The following is a 12,975-nucleotide window of genomic DNA, read 5'->3' as shown; positions in this document are numbered from 1 at the left end:
AAAATTTCCTGGTAGATGGCTGCGCTGACTTTGGTCATGATAAAACACAGTGGACCTACACCAGCCGATGACATAGATCCCCAAACCATCACTGATTGTGGAAACTTCACACTAGACCTCAAACAGCTTGGATTGTGTGCCTCTCCACTCTTCCTCCAGACTCTGGGACCTTGATTTCCAAATGAAATGCAAAATTTACTTTAATCTGAAAACAACACCTTGGACCACTGAGCAGCAGTCCAGTTCTTTTTCTCCTTGCCCCAGGTAAGATGCTTCTGGCATTGTCTATTAGTCATGAGTGGCTTGAGACAAGGAATGCGACACTTGTAGCCCATGTCCTGGATACATCTGTGTGTGGTGGCTCTTGAAGCAATGACTCCAGCAGGAATCCACTCCTTGTGAATCTCTCCCAAATTTTTGAATGGCATTTTCTTAACAATCCTTTCAAGGCTGAAGTTATCCCGGTTGCTTATGCACACTTTTTCCTTCCACTCAATTTTCCATTAATATTCTTGGATACAGCACTCTGAACAGCCAGCTCCTTTAACAATGACCTTTTGTGGCTTATTGTGGAGCCTACTGAAACAGACTAATGGACCTTTTTAAACGCTTAGGAAACCTTTGCAGGTGTTTTTTGTTAATTATTCTAATTTACTGAGATAATAGCTTTTGGTTTTCATTGGCTGTAAGCCATAATCATCAACATTAACAGAAATAAACACTTGAAATAGATCACTCTGTTTGTAATGACTATATGTGAGTTTCACTTTCTGTATTGAAGAACTGAAATAAATTAATTTTGATGATATTCTAATTTTGTGAGAAGAACCTGTATAGATATTACTTATGTACCACCCCTTTAATAAATCTACCACTGTTTTTAAAACTATTTATTTATATGTGTTGATGATATTATATATTTATTGTGTTTTCAATTTAACTCTATAGCCTCATAGAGGCTATAGAGTTAGGCTATAGAAGGCCAGGACTCGTGGAAAACTGGGGATTTAGGCTTTGAGTGCTACCCCAACAGCTTGTTGTACTAGATAGGTCTATATGTGGTCTCAGCCGAGTTACATTTACCATTTAATTGTATTAATACATGTAAATATCAATTACTGAGAACTCTTGTTTTATTTTCTGTCACATTAAAAAGATTTATTTTATATGAACAAACTGGAGGTTATAAAATATGTGCCACAACATCATGGAATGTATCCATGATTTGTTTTATTTATCACACTACTCATATTTCCTTTTGCATATAAATTAGTGACTCTTAATATTTGGTGTTGAACTATGAATGATGAACACCTCCGTAGTTTCAAAACGTGTAATTAACCTCTCAGTTGCTCATTAAAGGGAATTAATGAGTTAAGAGTTGGGAAAGTAAATATTTATTCAACAGCTATGTTATTGCATGGCTAGATTCTACATGCCAATTATGTCACACACCTTTACCAGTATTATAGCATTTATTCTTTAAATATATACGTATCTTGCAGATCTGGTGGCTTACAATATATGGAATATTAAAAGTCTATTTCCAAACAGTTGGAATAAAAATATCTTTTTGGCTTGATACAGCTTCACAAAAGATTATGCCAAATCTTAAGACTGCCAACAGTCAGTGCTGCCAAACGTCTAGATGGCTATGATGCAGTCCACAGGGAATTAATAGGCTTCAGAGCTGTCAATGTGAAGGAACACATAGCATAAACATTCCCTGCGTTCTGCCACTTGCAGGATTCTTGAGCCCAGCTCTTACTTCAGACATGGTAATGCTTCCACACAAATAGCACATTCATGATCAAGCTCGGCATGTAATGTCAGAATTCTTTAATCCTTTGTGGTACAGGAGAACATTACAGACTTTATATGAGAACACACAGCACATCTGAAATTCAATACCTAACAATCTAATAGACTGTTGGGCACCCAGGAGAGAAGAGGGAGACAGATTTTCTATCTTCTTTATTTTTTCCATATAAAGCTCTCAGTGTCTGCTGTGTGTAAAATAGAGGTAGTAGCAAAGCATGTGACATCTATCCTATTAGAGGTAAGAATCTGCTAGGGCCAGCTTTGATAAAGTGGGGTGTTGGGCAAAAGTTAAAAATGGGGCCCCAACTGCTAACATATTGCACCATTACACACAAACATTAAAGGTATGTGCACACGTTGCGGATTAGGCTTAGGAATTTCTGGCGCGGATTCTGCCTCTCCTGGCAGAAAACGCACCTGCGGTTTTTTTGTGCGGTTCCACAGCGTTTTTTGTGCGTTTTTGCTGCGGATTTGCTGCGGTTTTTACCCTTGCGGTTTTCTATAATGGAGTGGGTACAAAAACGCTGCAGATTCACAAAAAAGAAGTGACATGCTCCTTCTTTTAAACAGCAGCATTTCCGCGGCGGATTTTCCGCAAAGTGTGCACAGCATTTTTTTTTCTCATTGATTTACATTGTACTGTAAATCAATTGCGGATCTGCAGCGTTTCTGCACCTCAAAAAACGCTGCGGATCCGCAGCAAATCCGCAACGTGTGCACATACCTTTAAGATGCATTTACAGGACCCGATTTGAGACCTTCATACAAATGCAATGGACTTCATTAAAATCATCAGGAACTTGTGTATCATCAGCCTTCTCACACAGACTAACAAACAATAAAGGGGTTAAAACGATCACCAATAGATCACTCTGTCCCCACACATATCATGTTATAGGCAGCACATCTCCCATTTACATCGGGCGATGTACGGCTGAGAACAATAGTTCTGAATCATTAAGGGTGGCTGCAGACAAGTGTACGAAAAATTGTCAGATTTTCACCCAGAAAACTCAGAAGATTTTTATCTAATTTTCATTAGATTTTCACCCATGTACCATCCGTGCGTCCATTTTTTATGTCCGTGTGATGTCCATGTGCGATCAGTTTTCATAGAACGACATTGAAAAAATATACATGATCAAATACGGCTTCCTACACCATGTTCCAAATTATTATGCAAATTGGATTTAAGTGTCATAAAGATTAAATTGTTTTCTTTTTCAAATAAACTCGTGGATGGTATTGTGTCTCAGGGCTCAATGGATCGCTGAAATCAATCTTAAACACATGTGATAATTAGTTTTCCAGATGATTCTAATTAAAGGAAAACTACTTAAAAATGATGTTCCACATTATTAAGCAGGCCACAGGTTTCAAGCAATATGGGAAATAAAAAGGATCGCTCTGCTGCTGAAAAGAGTTAGATAGTGCAATGCCTTGGACAAGGTACGAAAACAATACATATTTCACAAAAACTTAAGAGTGATCATCATACTGTGAAGAGATTTGTGACAGAAACAGAGCACAGACAAAGTTCATGCAGATAAAGGCATAATGAGGAAGGTTTCTGCCAGACAAATTCATTGGATTAAGAGAGCAGCTGCCAAAATACCATTACGAAGCAGCAAACAGTTATTTGAAGCTGCTGGTGCCTCTGGAGTCCCTTGAACCTCAAGGTGTAGGATCCTTTAAAGGCTTGCTGTGGTGCATAAACCTACTATATGGCCATCCCTAAACAGTGTTCACAAACAGAAACGGTTGCAGTGGGCCCAGACATACATGAAGACTAATTTTCAAACAGTATTGTTTACTGATCAGTGTCAAACAACCCTGGATGGTCCAGATGGATGGAGTAGTGGATGTTGGTGGATGGCCACCATGTCCCAACAAGGCTGCGACGTCAGCAAGGAGGTGGAGGAGTCATGTTTTGGGCCGGAATCATGGGGAAACAGCTGGTAGGGCCCTTTAAGGTTCCTGAAGGTGTGAAAATGACCTCTGCAAAGTATACAGAGTTTCTGACTGACAACTTTCTTCCATGGTATGAAAAGCAGAAATGTGCCTTCAGGAGCAAAATCATCTTCATGCATGACAATTCACCATGTCATGCTGCAAAGAATACCTCTGAGTCATTGGCTGCTATGGGCATAAAAGGAGATAAACTCATGGTGTGGCCACCATCTTCCCCTGACCTCAACCCTATAGAGAACCTTTGGAGTATCATCAAGCAAAAGATCTATGAGGGTGGGAGGCAGTTCACATGAAAACAGCAGCTCTGGAGGCTAGTCTGACTTCATGCAAAGAAATACAAGCAGAAACTCTCCAAAAACTCACAAGTTCAATGGATGCAAGAATTGTGAAGGTGATATCAAAGAAGGGTTCCTATGTTAACATGTAACTTGGCCTGTTAGGATGTTTTGGAGTTAAATAACTTTTTGTTCAGTGTTTTAAACATCACAGGAATAAACTTTTTTTCTTTTTTTTTTTTTTAAAAAAAGCAGTAGTGTAAAAACATTACATTAATCACCAGGGCCGGACTGGCCATCTGGCAAATGCCAGAAGGGTCTGTCTTGTCATGGGCTGCCTTGTCTGCTATGTTGTTAACAGAATCGGTGTTCTCAAGACACCCATACTGTTAAGAGTTGTGTAGGTCACAAAGTTGCTGACTCCGTCACTTACCCCAGCAGGCCGCAGGTATCATTAGAAATATTGGTCTGTGTGATTTCAAATGCCAGGACTGAATTTCAGCCCTAGTCCATACCTGTTAATCACTGTGTGTAGGGTTTAATGAACCTCACACTGCTGACATTAGACGGGTAAGGTTATTCTACTGAAAGATCCACTTTTATTGTACATATATTGAGGATGTTTATGCCAATTCCCCATTTTATAGGACATCCCAGAGATATTTGAATTACCCCAAGAATGTGATTGAAATAAAAAAACAACACTTTGTTTCTCAGTTATACAGCAATAGTGGAAATAAGACCTTCATAGTACTTCAAGAAAAAGTGAAAGTCCCCTTATTGCAATTCTTAAGCTATTTGGGAGTTAGGCACACTCTAGCCACTCAATTTCAGATGTGGTGGAGTTTCTAATCACTAACTGTCTACTTAACACATACCATACACTTTATTCCCCATTTCTACTCAATGCTCCTAAAGAATGGGCTAGAGCGCTCTCCTCTCCAAAAGCACGCTCTTCCATCCACAGTGAACTTCTCACCAATTACATGGGGTGTATTATACAACTTCTAGATTAAGTACATGTCGTCCTATATTACCAAGCCCAATTCCGTATAGCGCCAGGCACCTTTTACCATCTTGGAGCTGTCCTAAAGTAAGAGGCTGGGAAATTCCTACATTATAATGGGCATAATCATTTTATTTTGCAACAAAAATACTTACTATTATTATACAGCTCTGGCAAAAATTAAGAGACCACTGCAAAATGATGTTTGTCTGATTTTTCTCTTTATCAGGTATATTTTTGAGTAAAATGTAAATTGTTCTTTTATTCTATAAACTTCTGACAACATGTCTCTGAATTTCCAAGCAATACATTTTGTATTTTTTTTCTGACAAAGAAAAATGGTCAAAATAAAACAAAACAAAACAGTGCTTTCAGACCTCAAATAATGCAAATAACACAAGTTCATAATCATTTAGAAACAACAATACTAATGTTTTAACTCAGGAAGAGTTCAGAAATCAATATTTTGTGGAATAACCATGATTTTTAATGACAGCTTTCATGCGTCTTGGCATGCTTTCCACCAGTCTTTCACACTGCTTCTGGGGCAAAAATGTAAGCGGTTCTTCTTTGTTTGATGGCCTGTGACTATCCATCATCCTCTTGATTACATTCCAGAGGTTTTCAATGGGGTTCAGGTCTGGAGATTGGGCTGCCCATGACAGGGTTTTGATGTGGTGGTCTCTTAATTTTTGCCAGAGCTGTATATTTGGAGAAATGAGAATCAAAATATCCATATCTTTTTTTCAACAAACTCTTCATTATAATATCATGCCAAAATAGTTATAGCTAAAAATTGCTTGGCATCCTGTTCTTCACCTTAATAGAGGGTAAGACACTTATAAATACGCTACCTCACAAGAAATGTATTTACCACTATAGAGATAAACCAGATAAGTTCCATAAACTTTGGGATAGATGCTCTAGAGGTCTCCTTTGTGAATTTTCCCCATTCTATGCTAAAGGATTCACTCCTTGTTCTAGGACACTGAAAATAAAGTCTTGGTGTATACCTTACTGTATATTAAATGCTGCCCATATTGGTTATACCAGCGGTACTCTCTCGTTATGGTACACTTTAATGCTATATTTTGTATACTTAAATCTGTTCAGAACACACAACTATGCCCACACAACTGTGCGTTTCGCGTTGCGGGCTTCTTCAGGGGGCCGTGTTCTCTTTTCCCCAAAATGTACTGATGTCCAATACTTCTACTATACACTGGTTTTTTTTTAGCCCAATCTATGTATTTTGTATATGTGTGAACTTAATAAAGATTATATTTGATAAAATCTATAAGGGTGTCACACTAGAACTATACTTTGAGTATGGAGCTCCTTTTTCTCATGTAGGTTATATATGTCTTTGCTGAATGCAAATCTGAGTTATTTAGGCATTTCCGCTATGTCAGGTCTTGTTAACTATTCTTTAGAATGTGTTGTATGTTTTGGGCACGGCTTGGGCGAGACTTTTAAGCCACAAGCAGTTGGCATTTTATTTTTTTTTACAAGACGTTAAGATTTGATGCAAAATGTTATGAATGAACCCCCATGAGAGAAAACTAGGAAACAAAAAGCACCACAATATGGTCTTATCTGGTAAAAATAAAAGCGTTTTAAAAAGGTTATGTAACTGATTTAGGCTACTGTCACACTTCCGTTTTTTTTAATCCATCACAATGCGTCGGCGCGACGTATCGATGGATGCGTCAAAAATAGTGAAAATCGGATGCAACGCATCCAGTATTTCGTCGGATCCGCTAGACGGTTCCGTCGAAAAACTGGATCCATTGCATCCGTTTTGTCCGTTTTTACCATCTGTTTCATCCGTTTTTTTGACGGATCCGTTTTCCATGCCTAAAAATGGGAGTCTCCCAAATGTGATTGGCTACTGGAAAATAGGGAAACCAATATATTGACTGGCTGGCTGTCTTCAGGCTGGCACATATGGGGGTGACGCCCCAGGCCAGGTTTATATAGATTTGGGGCCTGTCTGGCCAATTGGCTACAAATTCCTGATTCTGAGCATGCTCAGTGTAAAAAAAATGGATTCCAGCGCTGGATTCCGTCATACGACGTGTCACGACGGATCCTGCATCTATAGGCTTCCATTCTAGTCAACTACGTATGCCGCAGGATCCGTCGCGACACGTTTTCCCGGCGCAGACAAAAAACGTTACATTGAACGTTTTTTTCCAGACGACGGTCCGCCAAAACACGACGTATCCAGTGCATGACAGATGCGACGTGTGGCCATCCGTCGCGATGCGTCGCTAATACAAGTCTATGGGAAAAAAAACGGATCCCGCGGGCACATTTGCAGTATCCGTTTTTTTCCCAAAACGAAGCATTGCAACGGATCTGAAAAGACGGAAGTGTGAAAGTGGCCTTAACTGTGTATACACAACATATCCATGACATACAGATCCAGCTGCTGCAGGTCCAACTGCAGGTCCAACGGGTCATCAGACCTAGGAAACACAGTTAAGGAGAATCTGTGGATGATCCGCGCTCTTGGTCAACAATATAATAGATCCAAGTCCAGACAAGTGGTAATGGCAGTTTCTTTATTTAACTGGATATAGAAAATCTCCATTACCACTATGGACTTGGGTCTATCATATTGTTGACCAGAAGTGCGGATCATCCACAAATTCTCCTTATCTGTGTTTCTTCGGTCTGACCTACTCCATGAGAGTAAAGCACTGGCTGGCATGAGGGTATAATTTTTTTTTTTTACTTTAAAATTCATAATTTTTTGTGTTCACCAAAAGTGTAAAATTATCAAAATTGACACACTAACAGCTCACCACTGTTACCGGTATATTATTTACCAAAGTGTTTTGCAACATAAATTCAAAATTAAAATCAACCAAAAAAGAAATCACAATCCTAAAATTATTATAAGGTTTAAATATTTGGTGAACTAAATATATAGCTCTTACCCCAAGGAGTAGACACGACATTGCTTACTTCTGATCTGGTGTGTTAAACTGAATTTATTATCCAGACACACTGTCCAGGGCTTCATGGAGTCTACATAATTATCAGTCAGTCCATTTGTCACCAAATGAGAACAAGAGATCTATGGAGGAAGAATATCTTGTCATTCTTTTCCATTCGGTAAGTAATATATAACTGAAGAGAAGTCACTCTTATATACAGCACATAGTGTAAAAGTCCCATTTTAACTCCTTCCCTAAATGGGCCACTTCTGTTTTAATTGTCTCTCCCCCTTTTTCCCTTTTTTATTTTTATTTCCACATAGACATGTGAGGGCTTGTTTTTTGTGAGATGAGTTATAGATTTAAATACCACCTTTCATTTTACCAACTAATGAACAGGAACAAAATTCCAATTGTGGTGAATTTGTAAGAGTAAAAACTCCACAATTCTGACATTATTTTTTTGGGAACTGCTTTTACAGTGTACATTTTGTGGTAAAAATGATCTGGCAGAATGACTGTCCTCATCAATACGACAGCGGGGATACCAAACTTGTCAAATATTTTTATTAGTTTGTCAAACAATATATATATTTTTTATTGTGTCGCCATTTTCATTTTTCAGTCGATAGAGCTGTGTCTTTGTGGGGTTTATTCTTTGCCAGGCGAGACAATGTTTTTCTTTTTTATACCATTTTGGGATAGATATCTCATTTTGATTGCTTCTTCTTACAGCATTTTCTGCAGCATTGCAGCAACCCCAAGAAAGACAATGTTGGCATATATGCACGGCGGATGTCAGGTTAAAGTATGTAATGATAGATTGTATTGTCTAGAACACCATTACAATGCCTTGCGAAAGTATTCGGCCCCCTTGAACTTTTCAACCTTTTCCCACATATCATGCTTCAAACATAAAGATACCAAATGTAAATTTTTGGTGAAGAATCAACAACAAGTGGAACACAACTGTGAAGTTGAACTAAATTTATTGGTTATTTTAAACTTTTTTGAAAATTCACGGTGGCTTAGTGGTAAGCACTGCAGCCTTGCAGCGCTGGAGTCCTGGGTTCAAATCCCACCAGGGACAACATCTTCAAAGAGTTTGCATGTTCTCTCCATGTATGCGTGGGTTTCCTTCGGGTACTTCGGTTTCCTCCCACATTCCAAAGACATACTGATAGGGAATTTAGATTGTGAGCCCCATTGTGGACAGTGATGATAATGTCTGTAAAGCACTGCGGAATATGTTAGCACTATATAAAAATAAAGATTATTATTATTATTTATAATTGGGGCGTGCAATATTATTCGGCCCCTTTACTTTCAGTGCAGCAAACTCACTCCAGAAGTTCATTGTGGATCTCTGAATGATCCAATATTGTCCTAAATGCCTAATGATTAGTTATGAGTGACTATACTCGTTGCTCGGGTTTCCCCGAGCACGCTCGGGTGATCTCCTAGTACTTGTCATTGCTTGGAGATATACCGTAGTTTTCATCGCCTCAGCAGCATGATTTACGACTGCTGAACAGGCTGAATACATGTGGGAATTCCCTAACAATCAGGTATTCCTCACATGTATTCAGCGTATCTGGAAGCCGTAAATCATGCAACTGAGGCGATGAAAACTATATCTCCGAGCAATAACAAATACTCGGAGATCACCCGAGCATGCGAGTATACTCGCTCATCACTACTAATGATGATAAATATAATCCACCTGTGTGTAATCAAGTCTCTGTATAAATGCACCTATTCTGTGATAGTCTCAGGGTTCTGTTTGAAGCACAGAGAGCATCATGAAGACCAAGGAACACAACAGGCAGGTCTGTGATACTGTTGTGGAGAAGTTTAAAGCCGGATTTGGATACAAAATTATTTCCAAAACTTTAAACATCCCAAGGAGCACTGTGCAAGCGATCATATTGAAATGGAAGAAGCATCATACCATTGCAAATCTACCAAGACCCGGCCGTCCCTCTAAACTTTCATCTCAAACAAGGAGAAGACTGATCGGAGACGCAGCCAAGAGGCCCATGATCACTCTGGATGAACTTCGGAGATCTACAGCTGAGGTGGGACAGTCTGTCCATAGGACAACAATCAGTCGTACACTGCACAAATCTGGCCTTTATGGAAGAGTGGCAAGAGGGAAGCCATTTCTCAAAGATATCCATAAAAAGTTTTGCTTAAAATTTGCAACAAGCCACCTGGGAGACACACCAAACATGTGGAAGAAGGTACTCTTGTCAGATGAAACCAAAATCGAACTTTTTGGCAACAATGCCAAATGATATGTTTGGCGTAAAGGCAACACAGCTCATCACCCTGAACACATCATCCCCACTGTCAAACATGGTGGTGGCAGCATCATGGTTTGGGCCTGCTTTTCTTCAGCAGGGACAGGAAAGATGGTTAAAATTGATGGGAAGATGGATGGAGCCAAATACAGGACCATTCTTGAAGAAAACCTGTTGGAGTCTGCAAAAGACATGAGACTGCTGTAGGTAAGCCCCCGATGTATCCTGAAAGATGAGAAAAAGAGGTTAGATTATACTCACCTGGGCGGACGGTCCAATCCGATGGGCGTCGCGGTCCAGTCCGGGGCCTCCCATCTTCATAGGATGATGTCCTCTTCTTGTCTTCACGCTGCGGCTCCGGTGCAGGCGTACTTTGTCTGCCCTGTTGAGGGCAGAGCAAAGTACTGCAGTGCAGTGCGCAGGCGCCGGGCCTCTCTGACCTTTCCCTCAACAGGGCAAAGTATACCTGCGTCGGAGCCGCAGTGAGAAGACAAGAAAAGGACATCATCATAAGAAGATGGGAGGCCCCGGACCGCGACACCCATCGGACCAGAACCGCAGCGGGACCGCCCCTGGGTGAGTATAATCTAACCTCTTTTTCTCATCTTTCAGGATACATCAAGGGCTTATCTACTGCATTACAGAATGCTGTAGATAAGCCCCTGATGCTGGTGGGTTTAGCTCACCTTCGATTTTGGGGGTGACAGGTTCCCTTTAAAGGGGCCGAATAATATTGCACGCCCCACTTTTCAGTTTTTGAATTTCCACAAAAATGTTAAATAACCATTAAATGTCGCTCAAATTCACAATTGTGTTCCACTTGTTGATTCTTCACCAAAAATGTACATTTGGTATCTTTATGTTTGAAGCATGATATGTGGGAATAGGTTGAAAAGTTCCAGGGGGCAGAATACTTTTGCAAAGCACTGCATGTTGATGTCAGAAACAACACTAAAGTACACATTCAAGTCAAGATTGCTTTTAAATATTATTTTGCGCAATACTTTAGCTGTGAATTCACTCATTATGCATGCATACCCACTTGCATAGATACTGTGAGGCAGGGACCCCTGTTACAGCTAGGGGGCCGTTGTATATGCTCCTCAGAATATGCATGGAGGCGTATTGAGGCCATAGGACTGCATGGCAGTCGCAGAAGTATCTGTGATTATGATGGTGAAACAGTGACCGGCAGGATTGTAAATGACCGTTATGTGTCGCAGAGGTCCTCTGCGCTGTAAGCCCAAAATAATATTGTTGTGCTGGGACTTGTAGTTCCATGAGTTTTGCTTAGTCTATAATAGGGGGGCTTATAGGGTTAGTCGGGGGCTTATAGGGTTAGTCGGAGAGCTGGGCGTGAATGACTAACCACACATACACCGCCCACCTATGGGGGTGGTTTCAATTTCAGCTATATAATGTGACTGCGGTCTGGTCACATGGGGGGAGAGTGTGTAAGGTCCTGGAAGGTCTATGTGTTGGAAGGTCCCAGGTGGGGACGGACTTCCTGAAGAGCACAGGGTGAGGCCTTGGACCTAGAGACCTATGTGTTGGACGGTTCCAGGGAGGAATGGACGTCCTGAATAGCGCATGGAGAGGCCATGTCTGCAGAGTCTGTGATGGCACTGCACTGGGGGAGCTGCCATCCGACTGAGGAACTGGAACTGTCAGGTGGCCTGGTGAGCAAGGCATAGTCCGGGACGGTGATCCCAGTTCGGCAGCTTCCCTGGGAGAGAGAGTACTGACAGAAGTCAGCGTGTGGAGCAGGAGCTCCTGGAAGGTAACCCACAGTATGGGGGAACTGTGTGCACCGACAGGGGGTCAGTTAATGAACTGTGCGGTCACCCGTGGTAACTGGACGGAGTAAGGTCCAGCATGTTTAGAGACTGCAACCTAATGTCCTGTGTTGGTGCCTGTTGTGTTCCATGGACATTAATGAACTGTTCAGCGTGCGGTCGCCCACGATAACTAGACAAAGAGGTCCGGCGTGTTTAGTGACCGCGTCTCAAAGCCGTATACTATGAAGTGCTAAGGACTATGTGAGGTCTGTGATGGGTAACATGGCCTACAGCGGTTTATGATGCTTGAATAAACAAAAATAGACTGTTGTATGTGAAAACCTATGCCTGTCTATGTTTATCCTGTTGCCAAGCGAGTGTCCCCCAACACAAGCAGTAAGTGCTATCTTACAATATATAGAAAAGAATAGATAAAATTCCATGAAGCTTTCGGGAAAACTAATAGATCTCAATGGTACATATAGAAATGTCTTTTTTCTGTTTACCTGAGATCTTGTGATATAGTGTAGAAATCGTTTTGCTTCCTCTTCAAGAGAATGGGAAGAACCAGCCCACGGCTGCAGGTCAATATGCCAGCGCGCAGCCTGAAAAGAACAACAAATGTTAAGCAATTAATATACACTTTATGTCTAAATAGCAGCATTCTCTCCACATCTGAACTTTTTAGGGTACATACTCATGATTGGGAAGTAGCAGTGCTTTGGATGCAGCATATTTTCACTGTGTGCAAAACGCTGAGTTCTATTCATGCAGGTAAATCCGCATGTGTTCATTGAACCATGCAGATTTACCGCATCCAATACATTCTATTGTGGAAATATCTGTTGCTGAGATTGGAGTCTCCACAACAGAAAT

General features: G+C 40.7%; 1 protein-coding gene across 2 annotated transcripts in view; it reads right to left on the bottom strand.

The window, feature by feature from the left end:
- METTL24 (methyltransferase like 24) overlaps window positions 1–12,975 on the bottom strand; it is a 127,225-nt gene that overhangs the window by 49,990 nt on the left and 64,260 nt on the right. For both annotated transcript variants that reach the window (XM_077289561.1, XM_077289560.1), the window contains exons 2-3: window positions 12,606–12,704; window positions 8,019–8,158 (exon numbers count right to left, since the gene is read on the bottom strand). In XM_077289561.1, coding sequence (XP_077145676.1) covers window positions 8,019–8,158; window positions 12,606–12,704 — 239 coding nt within the window. The remainder of the gene's footprint in view (window positions 1–8,018; window positions 8,159–12,605; window positions 12,705–12,975) is intronic.

The sequence above is a fragment of the Ranitomeya variabilis genome, chromosome 2, assembly GCF_051348905.1.
Source record: "Ranitomeya variabilis isolate aRanVar5 chromosome 2, aRanVar5.hap1, whole genome shotgun sequence".
NCBI classification, from domain to species: Eukaryota; Metazoa; Chordata; class Amphibia; order Anura; family Dendrobatidae; genus Ranitomeya; species Ranitomeya variabilis.
This window is presented reverse-complemented; position numbering and strand designations above follow the sequence as displayed.